The sequence below is a fragment of the Arabidopsis thaliana genome (assembly GCF_000001735.4).
Source record: "Arabidopsis thaliana chromosome 1 sequence".
NCBI classification, from domain to species: Eukaryota; Viridiplantae; Streptophyta; class Magnoliopsida; order Brassicales; family Brassicaceae; genus Arabidopsis; species Arabidopsis thaliana.
In genome coordinates, this window is record NC_003070.9 from 27,380,238 (window position 1) to 27,393,378 (window position 13,141).

General features: G+C 37.3%; 5 protein-coding genes across 12 annotated transcripts; 2 read left to right on the forward strand and 3 right to left on the reverse strand.

Moving 5' to 3' along the window:
- Positions 1–22: 22 nt before the first annotated feature.
- Positions 23–2,687, reverse strand: AT1G72740 (Homeodomain-like/winged-helix DNA-binding family protein). Of its 2 annotated transcripts, none has more exons than NM_001084345.2 (6): positions 2,301–2,687; positions 1,697–1,911; positions 1,469–1,553; positions 928–1,011; positions 385–664; positions 23–293 (listed from the first exon to the last, which is right to left on the reverse strand). In NM_001084345.2, the coding sequence occupies exons 1-6, from the start codon at positions 2,448–2,450 to the stop codon at positions 262–264; spliced, it is 846 nt and encodes a 281-aa protein (NP_001077814.1). In that variant the 5' UTR covers positions 2,451–2,687; the 3' UTR covers positions 23–261. The 2 variants fall into 2 exon arrangements, with proteins under 2 accessions (NP_001077814.1, NP_177418.2); NM_105933.3 differs by having other exon boundaries at positions 910–1,011.
- A 395-nt stretch (positions 2,688–3,082) lies between these two features.
- On the forward strand, positions 3,083–4,287 carry TIM23-2 (translocase inner membrane subunit 23-2). Its single transcript, NM_105934.2, has one exon — positions 3,128–4,287. The coding sequence runs from the start codon at positions 3,340–3,342 to the stop codon at positions 3,904–3,906; it is 567 nt and encodes a 188-aa protein (NP_177419.1). The 5' UTR covers positions 3,128–3,339; the 3' UTR covers positions 3,907–4,287.
- Positions 3,293–3,613, reverse strand: AT1G72755 (uncharacterized protein). Its single transcript, NM_001349580.1, has 2 exons — positions 3,544–3,613; positions 3,293–3,346 (listed from the first exon to the last, which is right to left on the reverse strand). Exons 1-2 carry the CDS (start codon positions 3,579–3,581, stop codon positions 3,319–3,321), a joined length of 66 nt encoding a protein of 21 aa, NP_001336507.1. The 5' UTR covers positions 3,582–3,613; the 3' UTR covers positions 3,293–3,318.
- A 605-nt stretch (positions 4,288–4,892) lies between the features above and the next one.
- On the reverse strand, positions 4,893–8,297 carry AT1G72760 (Protein kinase superfamily protein; the record flags this gene model as incomplete). 3 transcript variants are annotated; one of them, NM_001334548.1, is made up of 11 exons in its annotated part: positions 4,893–5,080; positions 5,232–5,638; positions 5,722–6,085; positions 6,161–6,535; positions 6,608–6,697; positions 6,780–6,815; positions 6,902–7,118; positions 7,213–7,398; positions 7,487–7,611; positions 7,713–7,804; positions 7,884–8,297. In NM_001334548.1, the coding sequence occupies 11 exons, from the start codon at positions 8,062–8,064 to the stop codon at positions 5,051–5,053; spliced, it is 2,103 nt and encodes a 700-aa protein (NP_001322061.1). The 3 variants fall into 3 exon arrangements, with proteins under 3 accessions (NP_001322061.1, NP_177420.1, NP_001322062.1); NM_105935.1 differs by lacking the exon at positions 4,893–5,080 and having other exon boundaries at positions 5,184–5,638; positions 7,884–8,037; NM_001334549.1 differs by lacking the exon at positions 4,893–5,080 and having other exon boundaries at positions 5,194–6,085.
- Positions 8,298–9,710: 1,413 nt separating this feature from the next.
- HAB1 (HYPERSENSITIVE TO ABA1) lies at positions 9,711–13,090 on the forward strand. 5 transcript variants are annotated; one of them, NM_001334550.1, is made up of 6 exons: positions 9,764–10,010; positions 10,402–11,507; positions 11,619–11,966; positions 12,051–12,156; positions 12,280–12,661; positions 12,747–13,044. In NM_001334550.1, the coding sequence occupies exons 2-5, from the start codon at positions 10,761–10,763 to the stop codon at positions 12,612–12,614; spliced, it is 1,536 nt and encodes a 511-aa protein (NP_001320804.1). In that variant the 5' UTR covers positions 9,764–10,010; positions 10,402–10,760; the 3' UTR covers positions 12,615–12,661; positions 12,747–13,044. The 5 variants fall into 5 exon arrangements, with proteins under 5 accessions (NP_177421.1, NP_001077815.1, NP_001320804.1 ...); NM_001198456.1 differs by having other exon boundaries at positions 9,785–10,010; positions 12,280–12,665; positions 12,754–13,044; NM_105936.4 differs by having other exon boundaries at positions 9,711–10,010; positions 12,280–13,090.
- The last annotated feature ends 51 nt before the right edge of the window (positions 13,091–13,141 follow it).

Sequence of the window (13,141 nt, forward strand, 5' to 3'; positions counted from 1 at the left end):
TAAACTTTTAATATATTTATTACTCCAATTAATGGTTTTGGACCCAAAAAAAAATTAACATTAAAATTCGATGTAAAGAAATTTATATAAAATTATACGAAAGTAACTTCGCTAATGTAAAAATATGTATGTAGGTTCAGGAATTTAAAACCAAAAAAGCCACGCCTAGTAAATTAATTTAGTTTTCTTTTTATATATTATTATCAACACCATTACGGAGATAACTGAAGAGAGCTACAAGGAATGTCCCATAGATTCAATTCAAGCCAAGAGCATAGTCTCCCCACAGGAACCTGCAAAACAGACCATATAATACCAAAGTTAGAGACGTTTTGTTTTGTTTTGCTTAGCCAATAATGAGAAAAGAGTCTGGCTTTTTCTTACATAGTTCATGCATCTCAGTAGCTATGACCAGGAGTTTTCTATTTTCTTCTGCAATCTTTGTCATCTTCTCAAACTCTTCTGCTGCTAGTTTGGCAACGTCTATTTTATTCTCCGCCTCTACGACTTTACAGGCTGCGGTTATTGCAGCTTCCTCGATCATCTGTTGTGAATCAGCAGAGGTCTGATTGTTTGCTTGGCGCAGCTTCGTATGTGTCTCCTTTGGTTTTGGGACACCTATTTTTGTTCCTGATGGATCGGGTATCTTATAGAAGTTCTGTATCTGTTATATGTTGGATTGAACAACACAGAAAGAAAAACCAAAGACATAGCATGAGAAGGCTTTAAAGAACATTGTCACTGCTTCAGTTATTAATTCAGTGGATTCTAAACCATGCTTCATTGGCTCAGACAGATATGGACCAGATAGTTTTAAACACCAATTGATGAAGATGGTTTTTTTTGGGAATTTTAAAAGAAAATGGGAACTCATTAAAAAACACAAGAAAAGTGAGATTCAAGACTTACAGATTTGAAGGTGCTAACCTTTTCAAGTTTGCTCTGAGCTGCAAGCCTCCTCAGTCTTGTACTAAGGATTCTTCTAAAATTTGGCGGTACTTCATGCCTGGGCTGCTCTTTCCACAGTAAACCATTGTTAGCACTCAGTCGTAAGGTCCAATACAAAAGCTATTATATAGCCAAATGTGATAAAAGAATAACAGAAAGTGACCAAATTTAAGTAAAATCAAGAGTTCTAACATTTTTTCAGATATGCATAGTGGACAGCTTCACGACAAGTATTATCATACTATAAAACGTCAAAGTACAAATAATTAGTAGTATAAGACTTTACATTTAGAACTCGGTGTTCTCATTTGAGAAGGACGAATCATCTAAGATTGCTGATAGTAGTAATAAGCCATTTGCACAAGTCAATGTAAGATAGAGTTTACACGTGCCAATAACATAACTATCCCTCCCACATATATAGATGATGTCTCTAATAATCTGTTAAGTAGTTTACAAAGCGAGCACATATAATTTTCTGATCTGTGCATAATAAATAGCAGAGAGAAATTTGTCAAACCTCAATGAAATGATAAATGGAACTGACATCAGATCCATTACCATCGGCTAAAGCAGAGAGAGCTTCAAATATCACCCCGTCATACCTGAAAATAGGGACATATCAGAAGTTTAGCAATACATGATGAAGATTATTACTCAGAGTTGATAGACTAGCATTTATGGAACTAGTCTCTCATCATACTTTCTGGCCTCAAGTATGAGAAATAGAGAACAAAGAAAGACAAACCTAGGAGCATTCTTTGTATTTTCATCAGGGATCAACTCAGAAGGTAAAGTACGCCGACCGGGAGGAGGTGGAATAGTAGGAATAGGCCGTGGAATAGTGACAGCATCATTTGCATCTGCAGCCGGAGTGTCGCCTTCCTCTTTGACTTTTGCTGGCCGTGCCTTATTAGTTAAACTTTGAGTACCAGGGGGAACACTCAAGTTACGCCACTTATCCTATTAAGTATTGAAACACACAAAATTTTCAAACTCTTCTTCATAAGACTACCACCAAGTAAAAGAAATCCATAGCAAAATGAAGGACAGTACTACTCTTTCCACCTCAAATCTCCAACTCAACCAAGCTAGCTTTAGGTATTGCACACTTGAATCAATAAAAAAAAAAACTTATAATCTATCCAAGGAATCTCTAATCCTATAACCAATGATAAGAGGCAACACTAATAAAACCTATTGCCAAAAGTTTTGATTTTTTATGGATCTTAAACTAAGCAGATACGACAGAGTACATAATGCACTCCGGGTTGGTCTCAAATTCGATGTCTAGGTTTAATATATGGTTCAACGAGAGTGATTTTAAAGAGGTGAGTGAAGAAAAGAGAAACCTTTAGGTCAATGTTGGAGCGATGGATGAGCTGATCAGCGAATTCTGGATCCCGGAGAATATTCTTCCACTTTCCAGGACCGTGCTTTCTGATTCCGGCGAGTAACGCCTCCTCTTCCTCCGCCGTCCACTTTAGTTTCTGGTTTCCCATCTAACCCTTGCGTGATTTACCTCGTGCTCTCTCTCTCTCTCCAAGACAATCGGCGTGTAAACGGAGTTAGACGCAGTCTCTTCGCCGTAGCTTTCGCCGGAGGTTTCGTTTATTTTTGGCTCTGCGCAGTTGTGTGACTGCGGGAGGAGGTTTCCAGTTTGCAAAACTTTTTCGATTATTTACTTCCGAATTTATGCTTTTTATTTTGTCTTCTATTTACGCTCTCGAAATTAAATCGAATTTTTTTTTTTGGCCTTTTGACTTAAATTAAAAACAAATAAGCTTTGTATTTGAATCCTTAATTATTTTATTTGAAGTTTAGTTCTCTAAATAAAAACTGATGACAAAAAAAATTCATAAAATTAGGTTCGTTCGTCGTAAAAATATTTCTGACATTATAAGAGAAACACCTGAAAATTCGAGGATGTTTGGTTGTCACGATGGATTGCAATTTTGCAAAGTAATTAAGTATGACTTTGAAAAGTCCAATGTTGAAGAGGTTAATTTTGTAAAAATTAAACTTATGGGGTCACATTCGAAATATCAGCAAATACAGTGTGTGGTGGTAAGAGAAAACCAACTTGGGTTTAAATAGAGAAAATAAAATAAATGGGGTTAAGTTCGAAATAAACGTAAACGCGAGTATTAAGCGAATCTGGTACTGCGCGTATCTGGAAACAACTGGACTGAGTCTTTCCCTAAAAACCCTAAACATAGATTTTTAGTTTAGTTTGGTTTCATTTCTCATTTCGGCAACCAAACCAAACATTCAGAGAGACACAACACAACCACATCATCACACGTTTCTCTCTCTCTCTTTCCTCTCCGTCGTCTCTCTCTCTCTAGCCACCACCAAAATCCTTAAAACCTAGACTTTTCTCTTCCATCGATGGCGGCTAATAACAGATCCGATCATGGGTCAGACGAAAACACAAGACTTTACAATCCTTACCAAAACTACGAAGTCCCAATCAACAAATCTCAGTACCTTTACAAGCTTCCTACCTCCCCTGAGTTTCTCTTCACGGAGGAGGCTTTAAGGCAACGTAGATCTTGGGGTGAGAATCTCACTTTCTACACCGGAACAGCTTACCTCGGTGGCTCCGTTGCCGGAGCTTCTGTTGGAGTCATCACTGGAGTCAAAAGCTTCGAATCTGGCGACACTACTAAGCTCAAAATCAACAGGATCTTGAACTCTTCTGGTCAAACTGGTCGAACTTGGGGTAATCGGATTGGTATCATTGGATTGGTTTACGCAGGGATCGAGAGTGGTATTGTGGCTGCCACGGATAGAGATGATGTTTGGACCAGTGTGGTGGCTGGTCTTGGAACCGGAGCTGTTTGTAGAGCGGCGAGAGGAGTGAGATCTGCAGCTGTAGCTGGTGCTCTTGGTGGACTTGCGGCTGGAGCTGTTGTAGCTGGGAAGCAAATTGTGAAGCGGTATGTGCCCATTTGAAGACTGCAAGAGTCTAATTGGCAGACTCTTTTTCGGGTCGTTGTTGAAATTTTTGATAGGGGAAATGGTGAGAATTTGATAGGTTTGGTATGTCTTGGAATCATAAAAATGAAAACTTTATTTGGTTTCTAGAGGTACAACAAGTCTGTATGTCAAGTCATAATGCAGTTTCACTTTGAAGAATAACCTGCAAACCTTTTTCTTATATTCATACTGATTAAATGTTTTGCCGATTGGTAATTTAATTTGTCATGAGTGTGTTTGTTCTAGTTAGTGTTTTATGTTTCTGTTTTTGATCAATGTTAACTCTTTCTTGATTCGTTGAGAAACTGATGTGTTGTATTACATTTGAAAATGAAGCTCTTCTCTCAAGTTTTTTCTTATCATTTTGTTAATTGGGATGGTGTAGTGTGTTCACATAATTGTATACCTCTGTTTATCTCATTGAGTACTAACCTGATATTTGATGGTGTTATTTTGTTACCTATTATATCCCCCTGGTTCTATTTCTCTGGACTGTTCTCTGCTCTTAGCTATTAATTTTGTCTCCAAGATTTCACAAGCTTATGATGATGGATCAGTCACTTTTGGTTTTGTGGTTTTTGGTTCTCAAGTCTCAGGCATATTGTGTAGCAAACCTTCTCTAAACTCTTACCGTCTCTAGACCTTATCAGCTGCTCTAAATGAAGAACAAATAGTGTCCTCTAATCTTTTTATTAAAGCCTTAAACTTTCAGTTTTGCAGCTTGCTTAGAATTTTTGTTTTGTTTCAGAAGATCATGTACCTGCAAAATGACATTTCGTCTGATTTCTTCATTCGAATGAGGGTCTTTACATCAATAAACAAGTCTTCTTTAAAGTGTAGAATTTTACATGAACAAAACTAAAAGAATGTTTCATATACAAAGATAAGGGAACTCCCCACACGCTATGGGAGATCACCCCACTGAACTCTGGAAGGAGCACAACTCATAAAAGACCAACCGTTGCCTTTGTACTTGCTTGTATGTGATCTTGGAGGTCGACTCCTTCTAGGTATAGGATGGTTACGGGTCTTAGAAGGATCAAGATAGTCGTGGATCTCAGGTACTGCCATTTTCAGCTTCTGGTTGATCTACGTCGAATTTCCATGTTTTTATCAATACTCAATATGATTTTCTCAATTCATCCTCTATCTACATGGCACAGAAATTATTCATGAACTGAGAAAGTTCTGCAGTAAACATTTTTCACCTACTTAATAAAACATGATTCTGCTTGATCTAAAACCCTAAATTTCTATTTGCAGCTAATATCCCTTAAAAAGAATGGTTCTAAGAAACTAACCTGAGAGGAAGGAATCGGGGAAAGCGGAACTGAATTGTGTTCATGTGACACATGAGATGTTCTATCCTGAATACGTTCATGATCCTCTGTTGCAAACTCTTTAAGCCTGTTCAGAGCTGGTAACAGAACTAAGGCAAGATCAGGTCTGTCCTTTTTCCTCAGTTCACAACATTGTAAAGCCAATTTAGCCAACTCCAGAGTCTCTTCTTCAGGCCATTCTGATACTGTTGGATCCAAAATTTCTCTCAGATTATTATTTTCAACCGCCATCTCTACTTTATGGCCTAACCCCATTGCTGGTTGGGCTGTTATGATTTGCAGTAGCACCACACCAAAAGAATAGAGGTCAGATTTCACTCCAAGCATTCCGGTTTGCTGATACTCAGGGTCAATGTAACAAAATGTACCTGTTCCCGTACACGTCAAAATGGGAAACATACATCAACATTGGTTCGATGTTAAGACATCGAAAAGAGATGTTAAGACTTACCGGCTGCAGAAGTCATGTGATAGTTACTGTAGGTATCAGCCACAGCAGGAGGTACCAAGCGAGCTAGACCGACATCACTGATTTTGCAAGTGAGATGTTTATCGAGTAGAATGTTTGCTGGCTTCAGATCACGGTGAACTAGGGGCTCAGGTTTTGCCTGGTGAAGGAAAAGAAGACCTGTGGCAATCTCAGAAGCGATTCTGAACCTTGCTCTCCATGAAAGTGGGGGTGTGTTGTTTTTGCAGAAGAGGCGATCTTCGAGTGTTCCATTTTCCATATACTCATATACAAGACAACCATACTCGGGACATGCACCGAGAAGGATTACCATATTAGGGTGCCTCATGCTACTAAGAACCTCAATCTATTGAAGAAACATATGTATGAGTCAGGAGAAGGAGAAGCAAAATAAGGAGAGCAATATAAACTAACACAGTACCTCTTGTTGGAACTGTTTCAGTCCCTCTGTGATACCCGACTTCAAGATTTTAATGGCGACAGAAGTGTAATCGAGGACAGCTTTGTAAACAGGTCCATAACCTCCTTCCCCAATCTTTAGAGCATCAGAAAAACCATAGGTTGCATCTTCAACATCTTTGATACTATAACGTCTGTAAGAAACCGTTGTGAACATCATCTGTTTGTCCAAATTGGCTTGCATCTCAAGTAATCTTCTCTTTTGGCTCTCCATTTTCGCTATGCGCTTTGCTATTTCAGCTGCTTGGAATGCAGCAGACTGCGTTTTCTGCGTTTCCCTATCAGACAATGCTCTAGGCAGCTCTATTTTTTCATCTGACCATGGGGTTTCTTGGGACTACATAATGTAATATCTAATGATTATTATTCACAACAATTGTCATCAACATGGAAGATAACAGTATCTTACGTTTTCTTTTTGGTTTGTAGTGTCTTTGTCCTTGTTAAACTGCTTCAATTCCAGTCTCAGTCTCCTCACCTCTGCTTCAAGATTTTGATTCTGTCAAAAAGGATAGACCATATCAAATCATGTTGACATTCTGCAAATCCAGGACCAAATTTATGTTCCTGAAAAGCTTTACCTGTTGTTCCACGTAATTTCCGACAAGTGGACTTTCCTGTGCATCAGTATGAAAACCAAGAAGGAAATGTCAGAACACTGAGAAACTGAACATTTATAAGAAAGTGACGATATACTACTAACCGTGGAAGTTGAAGAGATCGAGCTTCCGATGGTAGTGGAACTATCAGAGACGGTGTAAGAACTCACAGTTGATACCATATCACAACTTCCATTGTCAGTCTCTGACTGAGAGATTTCACTCATAGATTGCGGTGTTGAGATGCGAGGTGAATTAGGTTGGAAAAAATTTGAATTTGGTTTGTTGGTTTGTGTAGATACAGGTGATGATATTGATGCGCTGTAAAAAATGTAAACAAAATGAAAAGGCATACTTCACTAAATCCTGTTGAAAAGAAAACCATGGCCAATGGTTAGAAGAGAGTTGAGATTACCTGTCAGAGTCAATGGAGTTTGTTGAGTTGTACAACAAAGAAGAGAGATTTTGTTGTCTGGAAAGTTTATGACGGTGACTCGCGGATCTGCTTTTTAAAAGCTTACCTTTGGTCACAACAAAGACGGCACAAGTCTCTGGAGTCGTCTTAAGCAGAGTGGTTGGTACATCTGGACTCTGAAACTTTCTGATCACAAAGAAAAATTGAATGTTAGCATTTTGTATAACCAAAGTTGAGATGATACCAAGCATGAAACAGAGAAGAGGAGAGAGACTTAAGGAAGGAATTGCGTGCAGATGCGCCAACAACAAGATTTGCAATGTAATAATTGTTGGTGATGTAGTTGACAATAGCATTGGAGATGTCAATATCATGAAGAATAACCTCTTTTGCTATGATCTGAAAAGTGTGTATATACAAGAATGTCATGATCATATTTGATGCATTATAAGTGTGAAATGTTGTTGCAAGGAGATTGGAAATGATCGATTAATACTAACTCCTTTTCGAGCGCAGAATCCTCTGAAAGGAAGAAAGAATTCATGTGCCTCGTCCGGATTGTCCTGATGAAAATGTCCTCCTGTGTCTCCTACTGCAAAACATACTCCTAATTAGGGTGGCTCTTTGACGTTTTGGTTTCAATGATGAAGAGAAGAGCGAGAGATGCTTACGTTGAACGTGGATAAGGACACATTGTGGAGCATCAGCAACAATATTTTCAACGGCCCATTTCAAGGCGTGTTGGCTGTTCTTGTCCTTATCAATGGCGATCGCCGTGATACTGCCATAGTCCTCCGAGGTCCTTCTAACTCTTCTTGCAGACATGTTAGAATCTTGCTTCCCAAGAAACATGAATAACCTGCTTCACAAGGAAACTATAATACTCATAAATGATCTCATGTCTTCTTTGTCACAAAACACCCACAACCAAGATCGATTGTGTTGTTTTTCTTTTGTCTGGCTTTGCAACCTCAGAGAAGAAACAATGAACAATGAAAAGAAACAGAAAATTGTATTGTGAGATGATGAAGCTTTTAGTGGTTTTACAATTTTTCTAATTTTGGAGGGTTTATTTCTCAAACAACTCAACAGTCTTGTGAAACAAACAAACAAGAATGGAAATTTCCACAAGTCTCAACTTATCTTTAATTAGAGAGTGATTTTTGGGAAGTTGCTGGTGAGATCTAGTTTGTACTATAATGTACGCGTTTCGATTAAAATAAAATTCGATTATACATTATCAAAATATTAAATCGATTATTTTATCTTAATCAGTAAAACAAAGTTTTTAGATAAAAATATTAGTAAAACTAGTCAAACATATGGTTTAGTCTTTTAGGTTTATATAGACTAGAGGTTGAACCAAAAAAGAGAGTAAAATAGACTAGAGAATAGAATGTTATGTTTAAACATGATCACACATCTCAATTTACACACATTTACTTAATTTGAGTTTCGATAATAATGCAACAGCAATATATGTATCTACGAATTTGAAATTTATGAGTACAAAATCTAGAGGTGTAACAAAATATTTATTATTTTCGTCCCTGATCAATCAGAGTAGCCACGTGGGCGGGTGGTAGAAATCGAAATTATTGCGATTATTGACTTGGAAAAAAACAAACACACGTTGCATTTTTTGATTTACGTATCCAAAAAGAACAAAGAAAAAAAGGTAAACGACCAAATAATATAATTTTCTGGGGCTGTCGTCTTCCATCTTTATTTCTTCTTGGCGATATCACCATATCTTATACGTCTCTCGAAAGATTATTACTCTTAAGACGATTCCATTAAACACTGATTGTGAGAACTTGTACTTTAACGTTATCGAAAAGTATACATAAATATTTTTATTTTTTTAGGCTGATTCATTCTTACTGATAACAATAATTTTGTGTTATTCTTTCTTACCTAGAGAGTTCTATAGACAAGTTCGTAACTATAAAACCAATCTTTATTTCTTACTCATAGCTTTCAAAACTAAAACTTGATCAGTTTAAATAAAATATATGGGAAATTTTTGCTGAACCAATATATTACGTGTCAAGATTTCATTGATCCTATTAATACAATTTATTCATTTTACAGTTATATCAAATACAAATTACAACTAAGATACTCACTTATCTACACGTCAGATTGTACAACTAAGATACTCACTTATCTATATCTAATTTTCGTGGTTAATATTACATGTCAAAATTTTATGGAAATAATTAGTGTTTTTCTACTTTATATAAATTTTTATGATATATTTTTTTTTTAAAAAAAGGAAAGAGAAAGAAATCAATTTCCATTTGTAAACATATTTTTGGTTCTGAAAATAAATAAATGGGAAAAAAAGGAATTAAATAACATCTGTTGTTGTTAGCTGATCGACAGGTGTTGCCTGAAGCGACCTTAAAAAAAGAAAAAGGACAAAAAGTTGAAGAAAAAAAGAGGACAAAGTTCACAAAATGATACAAAGACTAATACGTGTCCTTTTATTAATCCTCTTTTGTAATAAATACTCTTTTTTCCTATAAATTATATTACAAAACCAAAGAAAAAAAGGAATAAAAAAAAACAGAGAGAAAAAGCAAACCACACAATATTCTCTTCTCTCTCTCTTTGTTTCGCTGATAGAGAGAGCCTCTCTCTAAGCAATTTAGCTCGAGCGAGAAATAATCCTGAGGGAAGAAAATAAAAAGAAGAAGAAGAAGAAGAACATCTTTACTTTTGTTCTCTCTCTCTCTTCTGTTCGATTTTAATTTTTTTGCAGATGCGAATATCTTCTAAAGATTCATCAACTGGTTAGTTCTTTCTCTCTTCTTTTTTCTTTCCTGATTTTTTTATGTTGTTTTTCTGTGTAGTTAGCTTTTCAATCGGAAGATTTTTGCTATTATGTGTCGAATCTCTCTTGTTGTTTTGAGCTTTGTGTTTAGTTTTGCTTAAGAACAAAGTTTAAATTCATCTTTCTATTTCTGGGTAAAGCTAAAGCTTCTTTTTTAATTTAGATCCAAGGAAACCCATGTTCTACTATATGATTATGGACGTTAATGGTTCGAATTTTTTAGGGCTTTCTTGTGATTGATTTCGCTGATTTTCCCTCCTTTTTCTGGTTTTTGTGTGAATTTTCTTTGACATGACCGTTTGGATAATGATTCGTGAGTTTTTGATTAGTGCTTTGTGATCTCTCAATAGGGTTGAAATCAAGATAAGGATTTGAGAAAAGATCGACGAAGTTGTTGCGATTTTGGGATCAAGAGAGTGATATAATCGAGTGAGGAGAATTCGTCGTATAGATTCGTCAGATCTGGTTATCTCCGGTACTTAATTCTCCTTGATTCGTCGTTTTAACTATGCTAAGTTAGTGTATGAATAAAGCGGCATTTGGGTCGCTGACAAAAACTTATTTGGAGCAAGGATTCTTCAACATCATGAAACCATTGCTTAGAGTATTCGAAGAAGAAGATGAAAACAATTGATTTCTCCTAAGTCCATCTTTGAAATTTAAAGCTTTGTTGTGGTGTGGTGTGGAAATCTCTGATTTTGGAGAGCTCATGGAGGAGATGACTCCCGCAGTTGCAATGACTCTTAGCTTAGCAGCCAACACCATGTGTGAATCATCACCTGTCGAGATCACTCAGCTAAAGAACGTTACTGATGCAGCTGACTTGTTATCTGATTCTGAAAATCAAAGCTTTTGCAACGGAGGGACTGAATGCACTATGGAAGATGTTTCTGAACTGGAAGAGGTAGGTGAACAGGATTTGTTGAAAACTTTATCCGATACGAGAAGCGGGTCTTCCAATGTTTTTGATGAAGACGATGTATTGTCTGTTGTGGAGGATAATAGTGCTGTCATAAGTGAGGGCTTGTTAGTTGTTGATGCAGGCTCTGAATTAAGCTTGTCTAATACAGCTATGGAAATAGATAACGGGCGAGTTCTTGCAACCGCGATTATCGTAGGCGAATCAAGCATTGAGCAGGTTCCCACCGCGGAAGTTCTTATCGCGGGTGTAAATCAGGATACCAATACTTCGGAGGTTGTCATTAGATTGCCAGATGAAAATAGTAATCATCTGGTGAAAGGGAGAAGTGTTTATGAACTAGATTGTATACCGCTTTGGGGCACGGTTTCCATTCAAGGGAATAGATCTGAGATGGAGGATGCTTTTGCCGTGTCACCTCATTTTCTGAAACTACCCATCAAAATGCTTATGGGGGACCATGAGGGTATGAGTCCAAGCCTCACACACCTCACCGGTCATTTTTTCGGTGTTTATGATGGTCATGGAGGCCATAAGGTATGCTATATTCACATTTTATGTAAGTTGTTTTAGCAATGTAGATTGTTATACACCTCTTTGAGATGTTCTGGTTAAATTCATAGATTTTAAATCTACAATGGCTTGTAGGTTGCTGACTATTGCCGAGATAGACTCCATTTTGCTTTGGCTGAAGAAATAGAACGTATAAAAGACGAATTATGCAAGAGGAATACAGGAGAGGGTAGGCAGGTGCAGTGGGATAAAGTCTTCACGAGTTGTTTTCTAACTGTCGATGGTGAGATTGAAGGAAAAATTGGTAGAGCCGTTGTTGGTTCTTCTGATAAGGTTCTTGAGGCTGTTGCGTCTGAGACCGTAGGATCAACTGCTGTTGTTGCCTTGGTTTGCTCATCACATATAGTAGTTTCTAACTGCGGTGATTCGAGGGCGGTTTTATTCCGTGGCAAAGAAGCCATGCCCTTGTCAGTTGATCACAAAGTAAAATGAACTTCCTTTTCTTTCCCCAATCTAACTTACAAAGTTGATAAAAGTGTTTTCTTACCTCCTTCCATTTTTCTGCAGCCAGATAGAGAGGATGAATATGCAAGAATAGAAAATGCTGGAGGCAAAGTTATACAATGGCAAGGCGCACGTGTTTTTGGTGTTCTCGCCATGTCTAGGTCCATCGGTAAGCATTGCTTCTTTTGATGACCAGTAATGCACATCACACAAACGTGGCTTGATAATGTAATTACTCCCCTACATGAAACATTAGATCCTCCGGTTTCTTTCCTCCTCTGGAACTATGCAGGTGACAGATATCTGAAGCCATATGTGATCCCAGAACCGGAAGTGACATTCATGCCTCGGTCAAGAGAAGACGAGTGTCTCATACTAGCCAGTGACGGTCTTTGGGATGTAATGAACAACCAAGAAGTCTGCGAAATAGCAAGGAGACGGATATTGATGTGGCACAAGAAGAACGGTGCACCGCCTCTAGCAGAGAGAGGCAAAGGAATAGATCCAGCTTGCCAAGCCGCAGCTGACTACCTCTCAATGCTTGCTCTACAAAAAGGAAGTAAAGACAACATCTCCATCATTGTGATTGACTTGAAAGCTCAAAGAAAGTTCAAGACCAGAACCTGAAGCTTAATTACAAGCAGTACGCTTACTTACTTTTTTTTTTACTGGGGGTAAGTTTCGAGTTTTCGTATAATTTAGATCGTTAAGGATCTAATTTCGACAGGTTTTTACATGTTAATTACTCAATATTGTTAGAAGGGAGAAAAAATAAAGAAAAAAAATGGAAATGCGGGTTGGGGAGGAGAAGTAAAGACTAAAGACTGAAGATTAAGAAGATGATGCATAGCTAATTATAAGTACATTCCTTTTTTTCTCATGGTACTTGAATTCGTATGTATAAGAAGAAATAGGCAGAGAAATGCTTTTTTTTTTTGGGGTATTGAAATAGTTGAATATGTTGTAATAGTTTGAGAGATGTGGCAAATGAAATTGTAATTGAAACTATGTCACATTAACCTTCTTGCATTTGTCTTTTCATGTTGTGTTCTTCGCTGTTCTATAACTTAACGGTGAGATGAGAGTTTATTGGGGGTTTAACCACAGGTCGATTTTTATTTTGATGTTAAGTATTGATAAAGCAATACACTTAG